General features: G+C 41.8%; 1 protein-coding gene across 1 annotated transcript; it reads right to left on the minus strand.

Moving 5' to 3' along the window:
• Nucleotides 1-8,643: 8,643 nt before the first annotated feature.
• On the minus strand, nt 8,644-26,669 carry LOC141594010 (uncharacterized). Its single transcript, XM_074414229.1, has 2 exons — nt 26,321-26,669; nt 8,644-10,014 (listed from the first exon to the last, which is right to left on the minus strand). The coding sequence occupies exons 1-2, from the start codon at nt 26,593-26,595 to the stop codon at nt 9,090-9,092; spliced, it is 1,200 nt and encodes a 399-aa protein (XP_074270330.1). The 5' UTR covers nt 26,596-26,669; the 3' UTR covers nt 8,644-9,089.
• Nucleotides 26,670-26,975: the final 306 nt, after the last annotated feature.

Consider the following 26,975-nt stretch of genomic DNA (forward strand, 5'->3'; position numbering starts at 1 on the left):
CTTTGACCCTCTGGCAAGTCAAACATCTAGCCACAAACTCAGCTACCTCCCTCTTCATGTTCGGCCACCAAAAAGTCTTCTTAAGGTCTCTGTACAGCTTGTCACCACCCGGGTGAACTGAATAAGGAGTGCAATGAGCCTCAGACAAGATCATTCTCCTTAACTCTGCATCGTCAGGAACACACCATCTCCCATCAAAACGAACACTCCCATCTGGATGTATAGAGAACCTAGATGCTGCTCCACTTTCTACCTTTGACTTCCACTCCTGGATCTTAGGATCAAGCTCTTGCTTACTTTTGATGTTTTCATACAACTCTGGCTCGATAGTCAGATCCCCGATGGTACTCCCTTCTCGAATCATAAAGATCCCCAGTCTAGACATCTCATCTCTCAACTTCAGCAAGGACATAGCTGTACATAGCGAATGAACGCTCTTCCTACTCAAAGCATCGGCGACAACATTAGCTTTACCCTCATGATAGATGATCTCCATATCGTAATCTCCAATCAGTTCCATCCACCGCCTCTGTCGCATGTTAAGCTCCTTCTGAGTGTGGATATACTTTAGACTCTTATGATCAGAGAACACCTTAAAAGTTGCGCCATAAAGGTAGTGCCTCCAAATCTTAAGAGCGAACACAATCGCACCTGACTCCAAATCATGAGTAGGGTAGTTCTCCTCATATTGCTTCAACTGCCTCGAAGCATAAGCTATAACTTTCCCTCCCTGCATCAAGACACAACCCAAACCGTTCTTTGAAGCGTCGGTATAGACCTCAAAATTCTCACAACCCTCGGGCAAGGCTAGGATAGGAGCTGTGGTCAAGCGTTCTTTTAAGGTCTGAAACGCCGTTTCACAACTCTCATCCCAAACAAATCTGACTTCTTTCCTCATCAATGACGTCATAGGCCGAGCAATGGTAGAAAAATCCTTCACAAATCTTCGGTAGTAGCCGGCAAGGCCTAAGAAACTCCGGATCTCAGCAACATTCTTCGGCGATTCCCACTTGGTAACGGCCTCAATCTTACTAGGATCCATAGACACCCCCTTCTGGGATATGACATGGCCTAGAAAAGCCACTTCCTCTAACCAAAACTCACACTTGGATAACTTGGCATAGAGCTGATTTTCTCTCAAAGTCTGCAAGACTATCCTCAAATGCTCTTCGTGCTCTTCCTTGGTCTTGGAATAAACTAGGATATCGTCGATGAAAACAACCACAAACTTATCCAAAAACGGTGTGAAGATCCGGTTCATCAAATCCATAAAAAGCCTTTGGCGCATTGGTCAACCCAAAAGGCATCACTACATACTCGTAGTGACCATAACGAGATCGGAACGCTGTTTTAGGAATATCTCCGTCTGCTATCCTCAGCTGATGATACCCCGACCTCAGATCAATCTTAGAGAATACACCAGCCCCACTTAGCTGATCGAACAAATCATCAATCCTCGGCAACGGATACTTGTTCTTCACTGTAACCCGATTGAGCTCTCTGTAGTCAATGCACAATCTCATACTCCCATCTTTCTTCTTTACGAAAAGAACTGGAGCTCCCCACGGTGATACGCTAGGCCTGATATAACCCTTGTCTAACAACTCATGTAACTGCTTCTTCAACTCAGCCAACTCTTTAGGTGCCATACGATAAGGTGCTTTAGATATAGGACCCGTTCCCGGCTTAAGTTCCACGCTGAAATCGACATCCCTCTTGGGAGGCAAACCCGGTATTTCTTCAGGAAATACATCTTCAAATTCTTTCACCACGGAAATCTCAGAAGTTGTCGGCGGCTCCACTCGGTGATCTCTTACATGACAAAGGATTAAGGGACACTTCTTCCTTAAACATGACTTTAAAGTCATAACCGCTATAAACCTACACTTAGGCTTTACCACAAACCCTCTATAGGATACCTTAACACCCTTGGGACTCTTTAAAGACACTCTCTTCTGTCTACAATCTATCCTGGCCTCATACCTACCTAGCCAATCCATCCCGACAATCACCTCAAACCCATCCTTAGGGAACTCTAACAGGTTTACTGGTAAATCCACCCCTCCAATCACCATAGATATACCCTTATATAACTTGAGACACGACACAGACTCCCCCGAAGGTATGAACACATCATCCTTTACAACCTCAAAATTGCCCAAACCCATAGACACAGCATGACTCTTAGACACAAAAGAATGGGTAGCCCCGGAATCAAACAAAACAAAGGACGGTACATTATTAACAAGAAAGGTACCGGTAACTACATGAGCATCAGCCTCTGCTTCCTGCTTATCCATCATGAAGAGCTTTCCACTATTCTTCTGTCCTCCACCCCGAACTGAAGCATTGGAGGTACTAGGCTTAGCTGCCGAATCCTGGGTGACACTGTTATTCTGGCGCTGATAAGATCCACCACCACCGCGGTTGTAACCGCCCTGGTTACCCTGTCCACCTCTGTTGCCCCATGAACCTCCTGGTCGGCTACTAGCAAAACTCTGAGCCGGCCCCTGAGAGAAATTCCCTGATCGAGCTCCTGAACCATTGCCGGGCTTGTAGCTCGTGCAGTCTCGCCTTTTGTGGCCTACACCACCACAGTTGAAACACGTAAGGTTGGTGTTGTCACTTACAGTCCGACCTCCATTCTTCCCCCAGCCACGAGAACCTCCAGAGAAACCAGCTCCACTAGAGAAAGTTTTAGCATGGTTGAAATTCCCTTTCTTGTTGGTTGGCTGATTGTTGTTTCCACTATCAGCCTTCCTCTTTTAGTAGATCCTCTCCTCAATCTCCTTGAGAGATCCACCATTCTCTCAGCTTGACCCGCTCTCAGGTACACTTCCTTGAGGTCAGTAGCAACCCCAGCCGGCATACGGCTTACGATCTTAGCAGATAAACCCCTCTCAAATCGGAGAGCCAAACCCCTCTGTCCGAGCTGCAAATCTTCCACATAACGAGATAGCTCCATAAACCGATGATAGTAATCCGTGACTGTCATCTCCTCAGACATGGTGAAAGATTCAAAGTCGGATCTCATCTTGTGTCGGATATGCTCCGGCACAAATTGTTCCCTCATAGCACTCTTCAACCCAGACCACGGAATTGCCCCTTCCTCTTGGTAGTAAGCTCTAGCATCCTCCTTGACGTTCTGCCACCAAACCGCAGCTTCTCCCCTTAGGTAGTACACAACCTGTTCGACAATCATATCCTCGGGGCACTTAACCATTTCCATGAGAGCTTCAATCTCACGGTGCCACTTCTCTAGCAGCTTTGGTTCACCTACCCCGTCATATGTGGGAGGGTGGAAACGAGCAATGTTGATGCTAAGTTGGGTTGCATCCACCGTCCTCTCGTTTCCCTTTCCCACATTTTTGAGAGCTTCAAGGAGAGCCTCTTGTTGCTCAATCATGCGAGCAACCTCATCAACAGACATCTCCGAAGCTTGGATCTGAGCGGGAGTTCTTTTGGGCGGCATTTTGAGCTGATAAGAAAGAAAGAAACGTAAACACATGCTCAAAATTTAACATCCCTCCGCCAAAAGAACACTCGGCCGAGTGTTCATCACACTCGGTCGAGTACTGATAACTCGGTCTAGTACCTTTGCAGATACTCGGTCGAGTATCGACTCCAGAAACAAAAGCCAAAATACCAAAAGAACACTCGGTCGAGTGTAACAACACTCGGCCGAGTGGCCTATACTCGGTCGAGTATACACTCATACTCGGTCGAGTATTCACAAACAGTAGCAACTGCTACTTCTTATGAAAACAACACTCGGTCGAGCTCTGATACCACTTTGTAACACCCCCTCATACCAAGGTGCCTTACCAGGACCACCCTACCATGAGAATGTGTTACCATCTCGGTTGCCCGAGGTTAGTATATATCAAAAGCGTCTGAACTGAGCACATTTATTAAAGTAGAGTAATTAACAAAGTTACAACATCCAAAACCAAATACCGTTTAATGGAGTACAACTTCAAAGTCTTAATAATAAAAGAAACTCGCTAAGACTCCGACGGTGATGCTATGACTCATGGTGGCAAATCTCCCAAGACAATCCCCAAGCTCTCACTAGCAAAACCTGTCAAGCCTGCTCACCATCCCCGAATGGATCACCGCAGATTCCACAAACAACAACGGGGTCAGAATTATGCAACAAACAAGACAAACAAATATGATAATCAACTGATCACCGTCACTCCCAATCACCCTGTCTCACACAGTATCCGACTACACACTAAAGTGTGTAGCCCTGCCAGATTACCCATCGCAACAGGTAATCCTCGCCGCCAGTGGGTGACCGCAGCCGATCCCACCTAGTCCAGCTCCTCAATGAGCGACAATAATCCCTGTCCCTTAATGTGCACATCCCCTCCCGTGGCGGGTTCCACGGAGGGCGAACTAGGGTGTGAAGCCACTCCCGCAAGTGACTCCACCTCAATCATAATCACATGACATTACTGTCATCTCAATCACTCCAACACTGCCACAACAATCTCCATATCACGATGATCAATATACAACGGTAATTACAATAATATGTCATGTAAAGCACAACAACTGAGTAGGGAAACCCTACCTTAGCAATTACGGCAGTAAGCAACACGGACAATCAAAAAGGCTCCTCTACGAAGTCTTCTCCTATACAAAGATCATACAATACAATTACACATTGAACAATTCCCAACATTCCCTTCCCATATAAATGTACAGTAACCCAAAAGACACAATAAATACAAAGGTGGAACTTACCAACAAAGCAACAAGAGTTTATACAGAAGAATCACCGCAAATTATCGACACAAGGATGCTACGAAATGCTCAAAGGAATGATTAGGGAATGATTTGGTTAGGATTAGGGCACGTAGAAATGTTAGCGTTGTGAAATGTGAAATTAGAAACTGACGCGGAATTATAAAATACCCTAATCATTCCTTAATCAAACCGTCGAAATATAACCTCGCCAAACCGGACACTCGGTCGAGTGTGACAACACTCGGCCGAGTGGCCTACACTCGGTCGAGTATCCACTATACTCGGCCGAGTGTTCCTCGGCAGAACCGAAATAACTCACACAAAGAGCACTACTCGGCCGAGTAGGCTCCACTCGGTCGAGTAGGCTCCAAAGGAAATCCGTGGTGTTACACTGCCGCTCTTGTCGGTATGACAGTGTGAGCCGGCGTCGTTTTCTTGATAGCGTGTTACGTGGCATCTACCACTTGGAGTGACTGCCGAAGCGTCTACTACTTGGGGTGACTGCGACGGCGCTGTATTTGTTCATAACGACTGCCGCTCTTGTCGGTATGACAGTGTGAGCCGGCGTCGGTTTCTTGATAGCGTGTTACGTGGCGTCTACCACTTGGAGTGACTTCCGAAGCGTCTACTACTTGGGGTGACTGCGACGGCACTGTATTTCTTCATAACGACTGCCGCTCTTGTCGGTATGACAGTGTGAGCCGGCGTCGGTTTCTTGATAGCGTGTTACGTGGCGTCTACCACTTGGAGTGACTGCCGAAGCGTCTACTACTTGGGGTGCTGACGGCGGTATTTTGTATTTCTTCATAACGACTGCCGCTCTTGTCGGTATGACAGTGTGAGCCGGCGTCGTTTTCTTGATAGCGTGTTACGTGGCGTCTACCACTTGGAGTGACTGCCGAAGCGTCTACTACTTGGGGTGACTGCGACGGCGCTGTATTTCTTCATAACGACTGCCGCTCTTGTCGGTATGACAGTGTGAGCCGACGTCGGTTTCTTGATAGCGTGTTACCTGGCGTCTACCACTTGGAGTGACTGCCGAAGCGTCTACTACTTGGGGTGACTGCGACGGCGCTGTATTTCTTCATAACGACTGCCGCTCTTGTCGGTATGACAGTGTGAGCGGCGTCGTTTTCTTGATAGCGTGTTACGTGGCGTCTACCACTTGGAGTGACTGCCGAAGCGTCTACTACTTGGGGTGACTGCGACGGCGCTGTATTTCTTCATAACGACTGCCGCTCTTGTCGGTATGACAGTGTGAGTCGGCGTCGGTTTCTTGATAGATAACTGATGGGAAAATTTTATATTTTGATGGAAGGCTTGGATGATTTTTCATTAGGTAAAAACATGCGTCGGGGTGTCCACAGCTATTTTGGACACCTCCGGTGCTTACATAAACTTGTACGAGATTAACAACGCCCTAAAGGCTCATCGCAGGCACACCTTCCCAGTCAGCCACTAGTTGTATCCATGAGGTCGCCCTCCTGCTGTAAGGACGGACTTTTTCCTTTTTCGGACTTCTTTGTCTCTTTGAGGGATTGCATGTTGCATCCTCGGGCAGCTATCTGGATGTTGATCACCTCATCCTTCTCGTCTTTGGAGACGAGCTTGTGCGCTTCCCCCCGGTCTGAGCCATCCCAAGCAAAGTTGTTGGGAAAACTCGGCACTAGACCTCATCAGGCTGTTCCCATACCGACATGTAAGACTCGAAAGCCTCGGCGTGGTCGGCTGGATCACTATCTCCTTTATATGATATAGGTGGCAACTTGAGCTTAGTTGGCACCGGGACTTCTAGGACGTAGGCGTTGAGGGGTTGCCTGACCACGTGTCGAACGACACGCGGCGACCGGCTCCTCGTATCCCTAATCTGGCTCCTCCCCTCGTAGCGGGAGGGACTCCTTCTTCGACTCGGACCTCTCCCCCAACTCTGCTGAGTCGGACTTCTCTGGCTTCTTCGGGGTAAGCCTCGTTCGTGTTGCGGGGACACTGTCCTCCCATGAGTATGGGAAGGACTTAGGTCCACTGCGCCCACTTTGGGCTCCCCCGGCGACTTGACGTGGTCAGCTTCTTCCAGTGCTCAGTTCAAGTTTCTCGGAGTCACATTTTGGGCCCTGGTCTCCTGGACGGTTTCTGCCGCTCTTGTCGGAGTGACAGTGTGAGCCGGCGTACTCCCGATTAGATCCAGAAGCACCTTCAGTTTTGCCACGTCGACCACATGTCCCATGATGGTGACCTGGTCGGCAGGCAGCGGAGCATCCGGTATTATTGGCATCCCGTATTCCGGTTGAATCGTTTGACCGGCGGAGGGTTGCACAACTCTGGATTTGTTGAACGTATCATCTTGGTAGAACGCGGTTTCGTCGGTTACGACTGCGTCTTGTTGTTTCGACATCTTCTTAGCTTTTTGGGCGGGTTTTTGTTGTTTGGGAATGAATGTGACTAGCTTCTAGTGTCTTTTCCCACAGACGGCGCCAATTGTTCCGGGTGTAAATCCAGAGCAAGTATTTGTTACCACCCGTGGCTTGTAGAATAATGTCTTGAGTTAAACCCTTCTTGCTTCTATCTCTCCTCACGGCCTCTCCTGCAACAATGAACGAACTGAGGGCTTGGCTTTGTGCCAAGCGTACTCACTCCGACGCTCAAGTCAGTAAACTTTAAAGGATTAAGTTGTGTTACTTGGCTAGATATGTATTGTAGAGAGATAAGGAAGATATTACCAGATGAATAGTGTATTTAGGTTTAGTTTTTGTGGATCCTTTCCTCAATGAAGGTTGAGGAGTATTTATAGACTTTCACCTTTTGTCACGTAGTGGCCAAGTGGCCAAGTGGCTAGCAGGTGGAAAGACTGATCTACCCCTCGGCCGAGGGACCTATGGCAGGCCGGCGGGCCATGTTGACTCGCCGCCGAGGGGTCTTGGATATGAGTACGCGGATTTGTGTCCCGGCTGGCAGGTTGTCACGCCGAGACCCAGGCTAACAGGCCGATGGGATGCATCGGCCAGGCTGTCTAAGTCGTTGACTTGCTGCGGATATCTTTGACCTTTGTTCAATATGTTGACTTGGTCAGCGGTGCAGAATATGCCCCATCAAGAAGGTTTCATACTCATACCTCAAACCCATGAGATATGGGTTTCTCATGCCCAGGTAGGGGTATCAAATTACAAATATTAAAAAGTGATAAAAACAATTGTAAAAAAATCATTTTATATATTTATTTGATTCAATTTTCTCTACATGATTTAATAGTATAAAAATTATTATTAAAAAATTTTATTTTGGAGAGTTTTTAGCTTTGATTGATTTATAACCTCATACTCCTAAAATTGAACCAAACACAAGGTATGAGGTATCAAATTCCAACCCGAATACCCGATACCACCCAGGTATGATTCCCGATTCCAAACCCATACTCACGCGTGAACCAAACACCCTTTTAAGGCGATGGTTAAGGTCCAATTATTATAATTATTTCTATTAGGTGGCTACTGCAATGAAGCCATGCACGAAGGTGCAATATAATTAAGCTGCACATAGTACAAACAACAGTGATGACTTCATACTTAAACGTGTCTACAACGGTTAGCTGCTAGAATAGTGTTTGGTCATTGCTAATTCGACTATAATTGATTGCGTACACTTGATTAACCATTGGAAAATGGATCAGATTGAGTCGCTTTACTGGCCGGTTGTCCATTGTTCGATAGGTTGATCCTTCCCATTTCTCAGCTTCATCGTCGCCGTTATCGTTGGCCCTACAAGAATGGTGCCAGCCGAAACCACTAAGCCACAAAGACAAGATACCCCGTAGTTTTCATGGAAAAGATAAAAAGAGTAAATCAAATAAAATACATAGAGCAAGATCAAAGATAAATAACTTAATACAACCTTAGAAATATTTCTTAATAGAAATAAATCATTACATTTATTTATTAGGACTCGTACTTAGCAAACAAAGGGAAATAATCGTCTTTTCTGGAATTATATAGAACAACACGTGGTCGTTTTAATTATTTATTTCACAATTCCACACACAACAAATGATATGATATCTTCATATCATTTGTTGTGAAAGCTCAAGCAAGACCTCCTTAGGTATATCTTCATAGTGCACATCATGATAGAAGTTGTAGGCGTTAACACCAGTGAAGACGCCATCGGATAAGGTTGTTCTAATGGTACTCCCATCAGTGAGATGATCAACCTGAGTATAAGTAAACGGAACATCACAGGTTCCCTTAGTAGCCATGCCTCTTCCTATGACCCTCGTGAAAGGCGGTACCTTAACCGTGTATGTATCTCCAACTTGTTGTGTTTCCGCTATAGTCCCTCCAAATTCATGCGAATAAGAAGCCTCGGCTGATACCCGTAATTTTGCCTTCAGCAATTAATGGAATCCCTGTTGTGAAGCTGGTTTCTACACCAACTTTTACAGAAACGTTGTTGTTCCAAGTAGAGGTTTTTGTGGTTGAAATTATGAGGTCCATGGACGCCTCTTGCACCTCCTCGGTTGGGTTTTGGTATGTGTGGGTGTTCGAACTGATGGGCGTTAGGTTGTAGATCCTGGAATTGTTGAGATCAAAGTCGAGGACCTGGACATACCGGGAAAACACAGTTTCGACCACTTGGAACTGGGCCTCGTTTATTATGCTTGTTGCTGACGCACTCAAATGGTCTGGGTCGTCGAGCCAACCTCTTCTGCAAAACTTGCCAGTTTCCACGTTACGAAGGGCTACCACCCCATCTTTCACCCTAACCACCTCAAAAAGCGTCATCGGTATATCCTCCGCAATAAGAAGCATAATAATAGAGTCAGAAAACCCAAGTTGACATGTCCAACCATAACCCTCAGGGAACCCTTTTCTACGGATTCGAATGTATCCATGTCTAGTTGTCGAGATCTCGTTTGCGACAATATCTTTACCGTAGTCATCGGATGTGAAACTCATAGTGTCATAATCAAAGAATTTGCCATTGTCGGCCTGAAGTGCAATATACTTGGGAAGAAGTTGTATAGTATCCAAATCGACTGTAGTGGAGATGGCTTCAGTGGTAGTAGACGGATCGATACACAAAAACATTTTACGATCGGAGTTGTTGTTCGGTATGCGTAAGACGGTTCCGGACTGCACATGATAAAATGTGGCTTTGTTGTCATCGCTAATTAAGTCCTTCTTGAACAATGTGCACTTCCATGCTGATGATTCATCATCCAAAGGTTCGCTAGTCTTCGCCACTATCCAGTTTCCTTCACTTGAGGACCTTCAAATTATTAACAAGTAAGCAAATTGTCGTGTAAGACTTATTTTTAGATAAGACTAACTCGATTTAACGAGAAAATGGTAATTAAACCCCTTGTAAAATTAAACTTCATAAATTTCATATGTAGCAATTAAGCCTTAGTCTCACCAAAAGTGAAATTCAATCCCAGATATTTTTCAAATTTCCACAATAATTTATGGTATCAAAAGTCGTTAACCCGATATCGAAACAAATCCAAAACCTGAGTGACTTGACCCGATCTGAATTAACCCTAAAATATAACAGATCCGAACTGACCCGACCCGAAGCCAACCTGGTCGACCCGTTTTTCAGGTCTAACTATGGAAGTGTAATAAAATTCTCCTATATTATTAGTAGTAAGTATTAGAATATGTCTATATTCTCCTATATTTATGTTCATACTTAGTCAAATATTGGTTGTATATTTGTTGTTATTCTTTAGCCTTAGTTGCTAACTTATAGGATAGTAGTTCCTTTGTATTAGGATAGTAGTTGCTAACCTACGATGCTTTGTGTATATATAGCTGAGATGTAAACTTTGTTAATCAGGCAATATAATTACTTCTTATATGGTATCACCCTCATCTCGATCATCTTCTCTTCCGCTCATCCTCTCGATTTTCACTGCCTCAACTTTGCAATCATGGTGAACGACATATCCACCTCCTCCAAATCTTCTTTTCATTCCGCCTATTCAGTCTCCAACATCACGGCTAGTGCATTTGACGTACTCGATCACCTCGTCCCTCCCAAGGACACGGTTGTCAACAAAGATACGACTTGGACCTGTCTTGATGCCATTGTTAAGCAATGGATATATAGTACTATTTCGGTGGATCTCCTTCATACGATACTCGAACCCGGTTCTACTGCTCAGGCCGCGTGGGATCGTCTTAAGGATATCTTCAATGATAACAAACACACTCGGGCAGTCATGTTGGAACAACAGTTTACCAACACCCACATGGATAGTTACCCGAATGTGTCGTCGTATTGCCAAGCCCTGAAAATGATTGCCGACCAACTCGCTAATGTTGGTTCCCCCGTCTCAGAAACTCGTCTTGTCCTTCAATTGGTTACTCACGTCTCTGAAGAGTACAAGGGCATCGCCACAATTATACAACAGGCTGATCCCTTGCCCCTTTTTTATAAAGCCCGGTCGATGCTCGCCCTCGAGGAGAACAATCAACGGATTCTTGCTGCCCCTGCTAACACGGATACTGCTCTTCTGGCGTCTCAATCATCCAAAGAGACGGGTTCTACTTCTCAATCCAACTCTTATTTCTCTAAGAGTGGTGGGAATTCGAACTCGAACAACAATCGAGGCAAAGGAGGACGCAATAATCGTGGCCAAAAGGGTAAAAACAACAACAATGGTGGTAACTACAACAACAATCGCCACAATAACAATTCTCGCAATAGTCAGCAGCAGCAACAAGGTACGTGGACCTGGGTGCCCTTCAATTCCTGGCCCTCGACACCACCGCAAGGCTGGACAGTGCCCCCGTGCCCATATCCCACCGCCGGGTGGCCTGGTTCTACTGCTCGATCTCAATAAGGTGTAACGCCCCGTAATTTCGGACCGTTAATATATTTTGAAAATAATTTATTAATCAAATAAAATTTGATATTTAAAGTAATTAAAGTAAAAATAATTCAAAGAAATATAATTTTATTATATTTTGAAGAAAAGTATTTACTTTGATAGTTTCGAGATGATTAAAAATAGTTTAAACCGTGTAAAACTTTTTATTTCGAAATAAGGGCGTATCGGGGGGAAAATGACAATTCTTTTGAACGTTGGGTAAACGGATTTGGAAATGGGTCGTATGAATACTCAATTTTCTTGTAATCTCGTGTTTAAGAACTTTGGTCTTGACGGAATTTGTGTTTGACCTACGGTTTTAATTATTATCGAAACGAGTCAAAACCGACTCGAAAAATCCCGACTCAAACCCGACTCCCTCCTTTCCTTTCTCCCTTACCCGGCTCCCCTCCCCCTTTCTTTTCATTTTTTCTGATTTTCCTTCCTTCATCTTCTTCCTTGTTCTAAAAAGACCAAAACTCCATTTTTATATAAAATCAAGCTAAAAATCGACATAACTTACTCGTTTCTTATCGGTTTTTCACGAAATTTACCTTTCCGGAATCCTCTCGTCGCGATCTACAACTTGGTATAATTTAATTTCAGTTTTCTTGAAGTTGTTTTAAGACCAATTTTCGGAAATTTCGGTTTTACATACTTATCTTTGTGTTTTAATTGTTTATTTAGGTGAAGAATTGGAGGACGAGTTCGGGGACTCGTATATTGTAGAGGATAGCGGCTAGTTGTCGTTAGGGTTTGGGTTTTGAGCTGCTAATTGCTCATTTTCTAGCTTAAGGTAACATATTTCGAGTTACTCGACGAATTATCGTCACAATCTTTGATTTTTGTATGTTTGGGTGGTTTTTGTTTGAGTAGTAGTTTTCACATGTTAAAATTTGTTGCATGCATGCTTAATTTACGCCTTTTGTTAGTTTAAATTAACAAAGTTGAATTGGGAACGATTAATTAGTGTTCAGACGGTCTTTTACTAAACAAAAATGGAAAAAATGGTGGTGTGGGGACGGCCAAAGCAATGGCAGCCCACGGCAGCCCACGGCCGGCCTTGGGGTTGGCCCGGGTTGGTCCGTGCTTGTTTCGCGGTTTTTCGTACAATATTGGTCATTTCGGGTTAATTAATGTTAGAATAGTATAAGTAACAAATGGGTAGTATTTTGAATTGAAGCATACTAGTAACAAAAATTATGTTAATGGTAAAATTGTGCTTATATTAATAGTTATCACATGTTAGGATAGTTTACAAAATGAAATTGTAATTAATAGGCTCAAAATGAATTTTATAGCGATAATTGTAATGTTTTGTTGATTGTGCCGAAAACTGAGCCTTAGTCCCTTTGATCGATGCGATGTCGATTAATTGAGTGATTGGTCGCCCGCAATTTGACCGTGCACTGTCGCAGGGTGGGGTTGCGGGTAAAAATTCGGTTGAATGATTTAGATAATCGGCCTTTTTCTTGTTTTAGGCCATTTATCAAGCTTTAGTTCACATGTATAGCTTATTGAATTTAATAGTGTCTTGTATTGTAGAAATGGCCCTAGTTTCCCTGAAGCCTTTAATATTGTTAAAATTTCTAGAATTGGAAATTAGTATTGAATACTTTTTGAGGATATTGTTGGGTTGTTTCTTTGAATAGACATTTATATAGCCTTTCACATGATAGAATGTTAGCATTTAGGTTGGTAAGTTGGACTTTTTGCCCTCTTATAGTTAAGTGGGTGTCTTACTTGACTTTTGTGGTGAGTCTTGTGTGGTGTGGGCTAAAGTATTCAAGCTGGGACTAGCTGGGACTAGGTCCTAGGTGAGTACTTCGTCCTTCATCATAGATAGGTCTTTATAGTCTTTGACGAGTATATGTTCACTGCTTATAGCCTTTGTGTTCCTGACTAGTGGATTTATATCCAAGTTGGGGCATGACCTCAGTTACTTATTTTGATAGTAAGGGGTCAGCTTAAGTACTAGCCAACCCTTTGGTGGACTCCTTAGGGTACTCACTTTGTTTTAGAAAAATTGTGGGTCTTGGGTGCGATGGTGTGTATCCGCATGTCTAGGTCTGCGCAGATTTTAGGCTAGGGTTGTGTTGTCTCTTGGCCATGTTTTATTAATATTAACCGCTGAGCCAAGATACCGGTTCGATTACCTTCCCTACCTCCTGGTATAGACTCGAGTTACAAAGTGACTATTGACGGGACTAAGAACTTATGCCTGTCTTTGATATATTGCCCTTTCTTGTTTGATGATTCTATGAATCATAGAAGGTGAGATGCAAGCCGGCTATGGTTGATAGAGTTTGGATTACTATTTGTTATATTTTTCACATGATAGTTTAAATTAGTCAATTTAGCATTCATATGTTAGGATACTTGGAATTTAGATGAATTATCATATAGTTTACATGTTTTACTACATGTTACATTAATTATGACGATTCGTGGCTGGGAGGACTCGAAGTTACTCCCCACTGAATTGTGGCTTTCGTGTTTGTATAAAATGCGATTGACAGGTTGTTGATGCTTGTTGGGGTCACAGACGAGCTAGTGAGTAAGGAACCTTGGACCTAGTTGGCTTTCTTATAGTAAACCTTTTATCTTTTGGTTTGTATATTATTTGAAGGGACATATGTCTCCCTTTTCTATTTTGGGTTTGTATCATTCTACTTTCTTATTTAGCTATGGCAAGTAAAGTAGTTCATTAGCATTGCAGGTTTTGGCACCCGCTTCTGGGAATGTTGGAAATGTTGTGATTGGTTTAGGAAAATTTTTGAAATTACAGGTTTTTGGCTAGTTGAACCAATTACAAACATATCCTACCAGTTTTTCTGTAGAATTTACGTATTTAATTAAGGCTAGATTTAAGGGTGTCACATAAGGGATCCTTGGGCCACGACCAACACAGCAAGGACAAGCCTTTATTGCTCAACCGAGCAATGGTACTTCTACAGGAGCTTTCGTTCCAACGGATATAGCTGCGTTGATGCAATCACTCTCTCTTCAGCAGCCGGATGACAACTATTATATAGACACAGGTGCGTCGTCGCACATGACATCCAATAATGGTAACCTTTCTTCTTATTCTTCTCTGAGTAACAATCGTCATATAGTAGTCGGAAGGTGATGGCTCCTACCACTCCTGTCGTCCCAGTGAGGCCAGTGAGGCCGAAGGGCCGTATCTTTGTTATGAGCCGAGCTGAAGCTGAGGCACATCCTAATATCATTACCGGTACATTTTCTATTTTTGATGTTCCTTGTTTGGTACTATTTGATACGGGTGCCTCTTTATCTTTTATTTCAATAAAACTTTCCAATAAATTATCACTTGAATCATCACAAGAAGAAAGTACATCTATATCCTTACCCTCTGGTGATGTCTTCTCCTGTTCTAAAATCTATCCGGAAGTTCCTATTTCTATTATGGGATCTATATTTCCAGCAAATCTTTTCCAATTTCCGCTTGAAGAATTTGATGTCATTTTGGGCATGGATTGGTTACATACTTATCATGCTCGATTTGAATGTCGAGACCAGAAAATAATTCTTACAAGCCCTTTAGGTCACCGTGTGTCTTATCAAATGATTAAAAGACAAACCGGTACTAAACTAATTTCTGCTATGAAGTTTATTAGTGCGATGAAAAAAGGTCATCAAGCCTTCTTGTGTATGGTGACTTCTTCTGATTCTTCCTCTCTGCCTCCTAAAGAGAACATTCCTGTAGTATGTGAATTTCCCGATGTTTTTCTTGATGAGCTACCGGGAATTCCTCCTGAAAGGGAAGTTGAATTTGCTATTGATCTTATTCCTGGTACCGGCCCTATTGCTAAAGCTCCTTATAGGCTGGCACCGTCTGAAATGAAAGAGTTGAAGACTCAGCTTGATGACTTGATTGCCAAAGGTTTTATTCAACCTAGCTTTTCACCTTGGGGTGCTCCTGTACTCTTTGTAAGAAAGAAGGATGGATATATGCGATTATGCATAGATTATCGTGAACTTAACCGAGTTACTATCAAGAATAAATATCCTCTTCCTAGAATTGACGATCTTTTCGACCAACTCCGAGGTGCTTCTACTTTTTCTAAAATTGATCTTCGTTCGGGCTATCATCAAATTCCAGTCCGAGAAGCTGATATTCCTAAAACTGCCTTCAGTACGAGATATGGTCATTTCGAGTTTACGGTGATGCCATTCGGTTTGACCAATGCTCAGTTTGTATTCATGGATCAGATGAACCGTACTTTCAGAGAACACCTCGACAAGTGTGTTGTAGTGTTCATTGATGACATCTTGATCTATTCTAAATCTGAAGAAGAACATGTCCAACACCTTCGTGCTATTTTGGAGATTTTGCGCCATGAAAAATGGTATGCTAAATTCTCTAAATGTGAGTTCTGGTTACCTAAAGTGACCTTCCTTGGGCATGTCATTTCAAAATAGGGTGTTATGGTAGATCCTGCCAAAATTGAAGCCGTTGTTGATTGGAAAAGTCCAACCAATGTTTCTGAAATCCGTAGTTTCCTTGGCTTGGCGGGTTACTATCGGCGATTTGTGAAGGATTTTTCAAAGATTGCTAGGCCGATGACTCAGCTGTTGAAGAAAGAGTCTAAATTTGTGTGGTCTGAAGAATGTGAAAATGCCTTCCAGGAATTGAAAAAGAGGTTGACTACCGCTCCGGTGTTGACCTTACCTGAAGAAGGAGTGGACTTTGATGTATACTGTGATGCTTCTAAGCATGGTATAGGTTGTGTCTTGATGCAAAAGGGGAAAGTTATTGCTTATGCCTCTCGACAGCTTAGAGTTCATGAAGTTAACTACCCGACTCATGATCTTGAATTAGCTGCGGTGGTGCATGCTTTGAAGATTTGGAGACACTACCTCATTGGAGTCCATTGCAACATCTATACCGACCACAAGAGCCTGAAATATCTATTTACCCAAAAAGATCTGAACATGAGACAAAGGAGATGGTTAGAATTTGTGAATGACTATGATGCCGATCTAATTTATCATGAAGGAAAAGCTAATGTGGTGGCTGATGCTCTTAGCAGAAAATCCTGTCATTCTTTGAACTCTTTTCAGGAATTACCTCCTGAACTTGCTTTAGAACTTCAAAAATTAGGAGTAAGCCTTGTAAAAAGGGGCTCTCATCATCTTGATGCCATGTCGGTGAACTCGACTTCCACCGTGAGATCCGTACTTGCCTTCCTAATGATCCTACTTTCATATCCATTCGAGCTAAAATTCAACTTGGGCAAGCTAAGGATTGTAAGATTGATGATGATGGGTATCTCCGTTATCATGGTAGAATCTATGTTCCGAGTGCAGCTGATTTGAGAAAAAGAGTTCTTGATGAAGCACACCTTTCTCCTTACTCCATTCATCCAGGAGGTACCAAAATGTACAAAGATTTGAGATTGCAATTCTGGTGCCTAGGATGAAGATTGAAGTTATGGAGTATGTCAGTAAATGCCTCACCTGTCAGAAAGTAAAGATAGAACATCAAAAGCCCGGGGGTTTGCTTCAACCCTTGGATGTTCCTCTTTGGAAATGGGAGTCTATTTCCATGGACTTTGTGATGGCCTTACCCAGGACTTCCACTGGGAAGAATGCTATTTGGGTGGTTGTGGACCGATTGACTAAGTGTGCTCGGTTTATTCCCATTAGAGAGACCTGGGGTTTAGAAGTTCTAGCTGGTGCCTATGTGAATGAAGTAGTACGCTATCATGGGGTTCCTAAAGATATAGTTTCAGATCGAGACCCTCGATTTTGTTCTCGTTTCTGGACTGCATTACAGAGAGCCTTAGGTAGTAAACTATTGATGAGCACTGCTTTTCACGCCGCCACTGATGGTCAAACTGAGAGAACAATTCAAACTTTAGAGGATCTTCTTCGTGCCTGTGCCTTAGATTTCCAAACTTCTTGGGAGAAATGTTTACCTTTGGTTGAATTCTCTTATAACAACAGCTATCAAGCTTCCATTAAAATGGCACCATATGAAGCTCTGTATGGTAGAAAATGCCGTACTCCTGTATGTTGGGATCAAACCCAAAATGTTCCAATGTTAGGACCTGATTTGATGACCGAGTCCATTGAACAAGTTAAGATCATTCGGGAGCGGATGAAAGCCGCTCAGGACCGTCAAAAGTCATATGCTGATGTCCGTCGTCGACCACTTTCCTTTGAGGTTGATGATCAAGTATTCCTTAAAGTGTCACCTATGAAAGGGGTGAAACGGTTTGGCGCTAAATTGAAGCTGAGCCCTAAATATATTGGACCTTTTCGGGTGGTTGAAAAGATTGGTCCAGTTGCTTACCGTTTAGAATTGCCCCCAAATCTGAGCAAGGTTCATAATGTCTTCCATGTTTCTCAGTTGAGGAAGTATATTAGTGACCCTAGCCATATAATCCAAGAAGAGATTCTTGAATTGGAGCCTAACTTGGTGGTTGAAGAAAGGCCAATTCGGATTCTTGAAAAAGCCAATAAGCAACTTAGAAGCAAAGTTGTACCTCTAGTCCGTATTCTTTGGCGTTGTGGAAATGTCGAAGAAGAGACTTGGGAGACTGAAGCTTCTATGTTAGCTAAATATCCTGAATTATTCTCGTAAGGTATTCCTTTTCTTACTCTTTTTCCGAGTTACTAAGCCTTGTATAATCATAATTTAGTAAGATATCATTCTTACTATAGAATTTTAAACTGAAAGTTTGAAAATGCTTGTATGATTTTCAATAGTTTTAACATTAGTGAATGTTGAATCTCGTTGTTGGTGACGTCCCAATAATGGGTTTTCTCATTCATTGGTGTAGAAATATTTTTATATCTTGATATGAATATGGATGTTCTTGTCTGATCAACAAGAGTATCACCGTTTCATTGAAAAGATACCTATATTTTCTTATAACTATAATTTCTCCTTCTAAGTTTCGAGGACGAAACTTTTTAAAAGGAGGGGTGATTGTAACGCCCCGTAATTTCGGACCGTTAATATATTTCGAAAATAATTTATTAATCAAATAAAATTTGATATTTAAAGTAATTAAAGTAAAAATAATTCAAAGAAATATAATTTTATTATATTTTGAAGAAAAGTATTTACTTTGATAGTTTCGAGATGATTAAAAATAGTTTAAACCGTGTAAAACTTTTTATTTTGAAATAAGGGCGTATCGGGGGGAAAATGACAATTCTTTTGAACGTTGGGTAAACGGATTTGGAAATGGGTCGTATGAATACTCAATTTTCTTGTAATCTCGTGTTTAAGAACTTTGGTCTTGACGTAATTTGCGTTTGACCTACGGTTTTAATTATTATCGAAACGAGTCAAAACCGACTCGAAAAATCCCGACTCAAACCCGACTCCCTCCTTTCCTTTCTCCCTTACCCGGCTCCCCTCCCCCTTTCTTTTCTTTTTTTTTTTTTTTCTGATTTTCCTTCCTTCATCTTCTTCCTTGTTCTAAAAAGACCAAAACTCCATTTTTATATAAAATCAAGCTAAAAATCGACATAACTTACTCGTTTCTTATCGGTTTTTCACGAAATTTACCTTTCCGGAATCCTCTCTCGCGATCTACAACTTGGTATAATTTAATTTCAGTTTTCTTGAAGTTGTTTTAAGACCAATTTTCGGAAATTTCGGTTTTACATACTTATCTTTGTGTTTTAATTGTTTATTTAGGTGAAGAATTGGAGGACGAGTTCGGGGACTCGTATATTGTAGAGGATAGCGGCTAGTTGTCGTTAGGGTTTGGGTTTTGAGCTGCTAATTGCTCATTTTCTAGCTTAAGGTAACATATTTCGAGTTACTCGACGAATTATCGTCACAATCTTTGATTTTTGTATGTTTGGGTGATTTTTGTTTGAGTAGTAGTTTTCACATGTTAAAATTTGTTGCATGCATGCTTAATTTACGCCTTTTGTTAGTTTAAATTAACAAAGTTGAATTGGGAACGATTAATTAGTGTTCAGACGGTCTTTTACTAAACAAAAATGGAAAAAAATGGTGGTGTAGGGGACGGCCAGCAGCCGGCAGGCCCACGGCAGCCCACGGCCGGCCTTGGGGTTGGCCCGGGTTGGTCCGTGCTTGTTTCGCGGTTTTTCGTACAATATTGGTCATTTCGGGTTAATTAATGTTAGAATAGTATAAGTAACAAATGGGTAGTATTTTGAATTGAAGCATACTAGTAACAAAAATTATGTTAATGGTAAAATTGTGCTTATATTAATAGTTATCACATGTTAGGATAGTTTACAAAATGAAATTGTAATTAATAGGCTCAAAATGAATTTTATAGCGATAATTGTAATGTTTTGTTGATTGTGCCGAAACTGAGCCTTAGTCCCTTTGACTGATGCGATGTCAGTTAATTGAGTGATTGGTCAGCCGCAATTTGACCCGTACCTGTCGCAGGGCTGGGGTTGCGGGTAAAAATTCGGTTGAATGATTTAGATAATCGGCCTTTTTCTTGTTTTAGGCCATTTATCAAGCTTTAGTTCACACGTATAGCTTATTGAATTTAATAGTGTCTTGTATTGTAGAAATGGCCCTAGTTTCCCCTAAAGCCTTTAATATTGTTAAAATTTCTAGAATTGGAAATTAGTATTGAATACTTTTTGAGGATATTGTTGGGTTGTTTGCTGAATAGACATTTATATAGCCTTTCACATGATAGAATGTTAGCATTTAGGTTGGTAAGTTGGACTTTTTGCCCTCTTATAGTTAAGTGGGTGTCTTACTTGACTTTTGTGGTGAGTCTTGTGTGGTGTGGGCTAAAGTATTCAAGCTGGGACTAGCTGGGACTAGGTCCTAGGTGAGTACTTCGGCCTTCATCATAGATAGGTCTTTATAGTCTTTGACGAGTATATGTTCACTGCTTGATAGCCTTTGTGTTCCTGACTAGTGGATTTATATCCAAGTTGGGGCATGACCTCAGTTACTTATTTTGATAGTAAGGGGTCAGCTTAAGTACTAGCCAACCCTTTGGTGGACTCCTTAGGGTACTCACTTTGTTTTAGAAAAATTGTGGGTCTTGGGTGCGGTGGTGTGTATCCGCATGTCTAGGTCTGCCCAGATTTTAGGCTAGGGTTGTGTTGTCTCTTGGCCATGTTTTATTAATATTAACCGCTGAGCCAAGATACCGGTTCGATTACCTTCCCTACCTCCTGGTATAGACTCGAGTTACAAAGTGACTATTGACGGGACTAAGAACTTATGCCTGTCTTTGATATATTGCCCTTTCTTGTTTGATGATTCTATGAATCATAGAAGGTGAGATGCAAGCCGGCTATGGTTGATAGAGTTTGGATTACTACTTGTTATATTTTTCACATGATAGTTTAAATTAGTCAATTTAGCATTCATATGTTAGGATACTTGGAATTTAGATGAATTATCATATAGTTTACATGTTTTACTACATGTTACATTAATTATGACGATTCGTGGCTGGGAGGACTCGAAGTTACTCCCCACTGAATTGTGGATTTCGTGTTTGTATAAAATGCGATTGACAGGTTGTTGATGCTTGTTGGGGTCACAGACGAGCTAGTGAGTAAGGAACCTTGGACCTAGTTGGCTTTCTTATAGTAAACCTTTTATCTTTTGGTTTGTATATTATTTGAAGGGACATATGTCTCCCTTTTCTATTTTGGGTTTGTATCATTCTACTTTCTTATTTAGCTATGGCAAGTAAAGTAGTTCATTAGCATTGCAGGTTTTGGCACCCGCTTCTGGGAATGTTGGAAATGTTGTGATTGGTTTAGGAAAATTTTTGAAATTATAGGTTTTTGGCTAGTTGAACCAATTACAAACATATCCTACCAGTTTTTCTGTAGAATTTACGTATTTAATTAAGGCTAGATTTAAGGGTGTCACATAAGGGATCCTTGGGCCACGACCAACACAGCAAGGACAAGCCTTTATTGCTCAACCGAGCAATGGTACTTCTACAGGAGCTTTCGTTCCAACGGATATAGCTGCGTTGATGCAATCACTCTCTCTTCAGCAGCCGGATGACAACTATTATATAGACACAGGTGCGTCGTCGCACATGACATCCAATAATGGTAACCTTTCTTCTTATTCTTCTCTGAGTAACAATCGTCATATAGTAGTCGGAAATGGTGACATGATTTCAATTATCGGTTATGGTGTTATGACTCTTGCTTCCCCACATCCGCCCCTCACCCTAAATAATATCCTTCATGTTCCAAATTTAATTAAAAATTTAGTCTCTGTTAGAAAATTCACTATCGACAATAATGTTTCAGTCGAGTTTGACCCATTTGGTTTCACTGTGAAGGATCTCAAGACGGGGATGCCGATTATGAGAATCAATAGCACGGGGGACCTCTACCCTCTCCATGCATCAAACCGTTCGAACCATGCCTCCTACCCACAAGCCTACACCGCTGTCTCGCCTACTACTTGGCACGGCCGCCTAGGTCATCCGGGCCCCGAGATTTTTAATTCTTTATGTGCTCACAAAACTTTGCCTTGTCGTCCTATGAATAAATTGTCTATTTGCAATTCATGTCAATTAGGGAAGCATATTAAATTACCCTTTTCTAGTTCTTTATCTCAAACATTTGCTCCATTTGATATTTTGCATACGGACCTTTGGACATCTCCTGTTTTGAGCACTCTTAACCATCGTTATTACATCTTATTTATTGACGACTACACTAATTTTTTTTGGACATTTCCTCTCACAAATAAATCAAATATATGTCATGTCTTTACTACCTTTTATAACATGGTTAAAACCCAATTCAATGCCGCTATTAAAACCCTTCAATGTGACAATGGTCGTGAATATAATAACTCCCCTCTCCAAAAATTTTTTGAGTCCAAAGGTATGCTATTTCGGTTCTCAAGCCCACGCACCTCACCTCAAAATGGAAAGGCGGAGCGCAAAATTCGAACTATAAATAATACTATGCGAACCCTTCTTATTCACGCCCATATGCCCCCCTCGATGTGGCACCATGCCTTAGCCATGGCTACTTACATCCACAATATTTTACCAAGCAAAGCCAATCACTACAACTCCCCTACATCGAGTTTATACCATCGTGTCCCTTCCTATGCTCACCTAAGGACCTTTGGATGTCTTTGCTACCCTCACAAACCACCCACATCCATCCATAAACTTGACCCACGAGCTACCCCGTGCGTGTTTCTCGACTATCCGGCAACTCACCGTGGTTACAAATGCTTAGACTTGGCTACTAATAAGGTCATTATAGCTCGACATGTGACATTTGATGAGTCGATTTTTCCTTTCGCTACAAAAGATAAATTGCCCATCTCCTCTTATCAATTTCTTGCTAGTGACCCGTCCCCTTACGTGCTTTATCACATTGCCAATCCTCAGCCCCACCCTAACCCCGGTTCCCCTGCCCACATTAGCCAACCCAACACCCCACCCCACGGCAGCCCAAATACTCCTCCCTCAGCTGGACCCAGCTCTGCCACCTCACCTCGAAACAGCCCGCACTCACCCCCTAGCTCTGACTCGACTGCCAGTAGCCCTGCTACGGCTGGCAACCCCTCTGCCTCGGCTGTTTCAGCTCCCTCTTCCACCCACGACTCCACTGCACCACCTACGACCACCTCTTCCCTCTCGCCACAAATGACTACAAGAGCTCAACATGGTATTTTTAAGCTCAAAACCCCCTTTAACTTATGTTCGACAACCACGCTATCACCCGTTCCCAAGAGTCCTATTCTTGCTCTCAATGACCCAAATTGGAATCACGCTATGCACGATGAATTTGACGCACTCATTAAGAATAAGACATGGGTTCTTGTGCCTCGGCCTCCTAATGTCAATATAACGAGGTGTCTTTGGTTGTTTAAACATAAATTTAAAGCTAATGGCGATTTGGAGCGATACAAAGCTCGACTTGTTGTCAATGGCAGGTCTCAACAGGTGGGAGTCGACTGTGACAAAACTTTTAGTCCCGTGGTCAAGCCCGCAACTATTCGTACCGTTCTTAGTCTTGTCGTGTCCAAACAATGGCCAATCCATCAACTTGATGTCAAAAATGCTTTTTTACATGGACACCTCGCTGAAACGGTCTATATGCATCAACCTCCCGGCTTTAAGGATCGTCACCGACCTGATCACGTATGCCTTCTTAAGAAGTCTCTTTACGGCCTCAAACAAGCACCACGCGCATGGTACCAAAGGTTTGCTAATTATGCCTCCTCAATTGGTTTTGTTAATAGTAAAATCGACCATTCTTTATTTATTTTTTGCGACGGTGCTGCTATGGCCTACTTGCTTCTATATGTTGACGATATCATTTTAACTACGTCTACTATTGCTCTCCGGGACAAGATAATGGCCATGTTTTGAAGTGAATTTTCAATGACCGATCTTGGTCCGATTAATTTCTTTCTCGGTGTAGCTGCCCAACGACATGATCAGGGGCTCTTTCTTCACCAAACTAAATATGCAGAGGACATCATCCGACGGGCAAACATGTCAAATTGTAAGCCCGCCCAAACCCCCGTCGACACCAAGTCCAAGTTAAGCGCCAATTATGGCCCGCCAGTCACGGACCCGACCCTGTTTCGCAGCTTGGCAGGTGCCCTCCAATACTTAACATTTACCCGGCCCGACATTTCCTACGCCGTACAACAAGTATGCTTACATATGCACGACCCTCGAGAAGCTCACCTTGGAGCTCTTAAACGGATTATTCGCTATCTTCGAGGTACATCTCATTATGGGCTTCATCTTTCCGTGTCATCCACTTTGTCTCTTATTGCTTATACTGATGCCGATTGGAGTGGTTGTCCGGACTCTCGTCGTTCGACATCCGGGTATTGTGTATATTTGGGTAATAATTTAATCTCTTGGTCCTCGAAAAGACAAGCAACCGTCTCACGTTCTAGTGCTAAAGCCGAATACCGTGGAGTCGCAAATGTCGTTGCCGAGTCCTGTTGGCTCCGCAATCTACTACTTGAGCTACAATGTCCACTACAAAAATCTACTATTGTCTATTGCGACAATGTCTCGGCTATATATTTATCGGGAAACCCGGTCAACCATCAACGCACCAAACACATTGAGATTGATATCCATTTCGTCCGGGAAAAGGTTGCTCTTGGCCAGGTCAAAGTCCTTCACGTACCATCCCGCTATCAATTTGCGGATATATTCACCAAAGGCCTTCCCAAATTCTTATTTGATGATTTTCGATCTAGTCTCAGCATCCGTCCTCCTCCCGTTTCGACTACGGGAGGGTATTAGAATATGTCTATATTCTCCTATATTTATGTTCATACTTAGTCAAATATTGGTTGTATATTTGTTGCTATTCTTTAGCCTTAGTTGCTAACTTATAGGATAGTAGTTCCTTTGTATTAGGATAGTAGTTGCTAACCTACGATGCTTTGTGTATATATAGCTGAGATGTAAACTTTGTTAATCAGGCAACATAATTACTTCTTATAGTAAGATTTTTGTTTTTTTACAAAGGGTAAAATCAAACTAAGGCAGTAATTTAAATTGGTTAGGCATTTTTGTATCTCAAAAATCACAATTCATGGACTATACAACCAGTTGTATATGTTGTACCGTGTAGAATCTGAGCTTTGTGTCAAAGTATTCGAGCTTTATATTAAAGAATATGAGCTTGATTAGAAAGTATTGAGTTCATCCATTTAGACATTAAAAACATGAACATTAAATTAGCTCAGAAAGAATACACATAAGCTCGGATTCTTATACTTGGTTGTACCATGCTTATGGTACAACTGGATGTATAATCCTATTTGTGCAAAAATCATTCATGAAGTCTCTATTAAGACGGATGCAGGGGCAGATCTGGGGGTGCGCACAGCACCTCACTTGCGCTCCCTCAATTCTGATTCTTTTTTTAAATAACGTAAACTGAAGATTTGTATATTATTTCCGTTTCTTTACAAGCAGAATGCTGGCCGTGGCATAGTGGAAACACTTGTTGGGTTCATTTGAGTGGCATGGGTTCAAGACTCACCAAGACTTTTTTAGTATTATTTTTTTTCCTTTTATTGGTCTTCATTACTCCCAAGACACGCACTAATGTCTAATAAGTTGCCCATTTGCAATTTCGTCTAATTCCAGTTTCTATACAGAATATTTTATTTTAGATTGATGAAAATATGGAGCTTTTTGAAATCTATTAAGAGAGGTACATAAAGCTTTCATCATCTTTTGTGTATTCATCAAATGGTGAAACAAATTATACTTTTTCTCCTAAAAATGATCGAATTGATTAGATTACTTTAAACGCAATCAAAATTTAGGTCAATTTGTATGCAAAATACTTTTAATTTTACTTTTTATGCTATAACTCAAATTTTCGTTATGCATATTGTAGTTTGACCGATCGGTTCGCTTACGCTTTATCGACTCTATTAAAAAGTGCACCCCCGATATTTGAATCCTGGGTCCGCCACTGGACGGATGTATCAGTTTTAACAATAAAATGGGTCAAATATCATTCCATTGGTGCATATTAGTCAAATCTATTGGTTTCCCCTATACATTCTCCCCTATTGTTTTATTCTAACTACTTAAGACGGATAGTGGCGTCTTAAATGAGAATTTGTGGAAAGCATATCATGTAACACGATAGCTTTCATAACAGATTATCCATATCAAGGTGACAAAAAATAGCTTAAGTAGTAAGAAGTCGCTTACAAACCTGACCCAGTATTTGTTGGTACGGCATGAACGAATGTGAACAAGGCCGTCGTGAGCATACTCGACAGCAAACTTTGCATTTGCATTTGCATTAACAACTTCGTCAGCAGAGTATTCCAAATAACCCTGTGTTTCAATATCATTAATTATAACACTCAAGTATTTATATGGTGTTTCACCTTGGGTTGCTTTTAGTGCCATTGATGTGAAATATGCCATTTTTACGACTACTTTCTTTTTTTCTTTGTGTGTTTCGGTGTTAAAAAACATTAACATTTCTGCCTCCTATTTATAGCCAATAATCATGACCCTTGAGACGGATGTTTCCGTTTTAACATTAAAACGTGTCAAATATCATCTCACTTGTGCATATAAAAAAATCCGTTGTTTTTTTGTTATTAGCTGGCGAGCAACTCGAAATCAGCTCGGTTAAAGAGCTTAAGGAGTTAAGCCGAGCAAACGTTGGCTAGGCTCGAAAAGCTCGTGAGCGGCTCGAACTTGTGTGATTAGATAAAATATAACTTGTTTGATTAGATAAGATATGACTCACATTTTATAAAAATATTTTATCATGATTATATCTTTCTATCATACATATCAAATGTATCAATGATTTGCCAATATATTTTTACATATAACTTTCGAGCCTTGTTAGT

The sequence above is a fragment of the Silene latifolia genome, chromosome 8 (genome assembly GCF_048544455.1).
Source record: "Silene latifolia isolate original U9 population chromosome 8, ASM4854445v1, whole genome shotgun sequence".
In the NCBI taxonomy this organism is placed as follows: Eukaryota; Viridiplantae; Streptophyta; class Magnoliopsida; order Caryophyllales; family Caryophyllaceae; genus Silene; species Silene latifolia.

What these genes read in the sequence shown, in the direction of transcription:
- LOC141594010 (XM_074414229.1), bottom strand. Translation starts at nt 26,595, where the DNA reads ATGTTAATGTTTTTTAACACCGAAACACACAAAGAAAAAAAGAAAGTA. An exon ending in ACCAACAAATACTGGGTCAG is followed by an intron (nt 10,015 to 26,320) that starts GTTTGTAAGCGA and finishes AATAATTTGAAG; the next exon opens with GTCCTCAAGTGAAGGAAACT.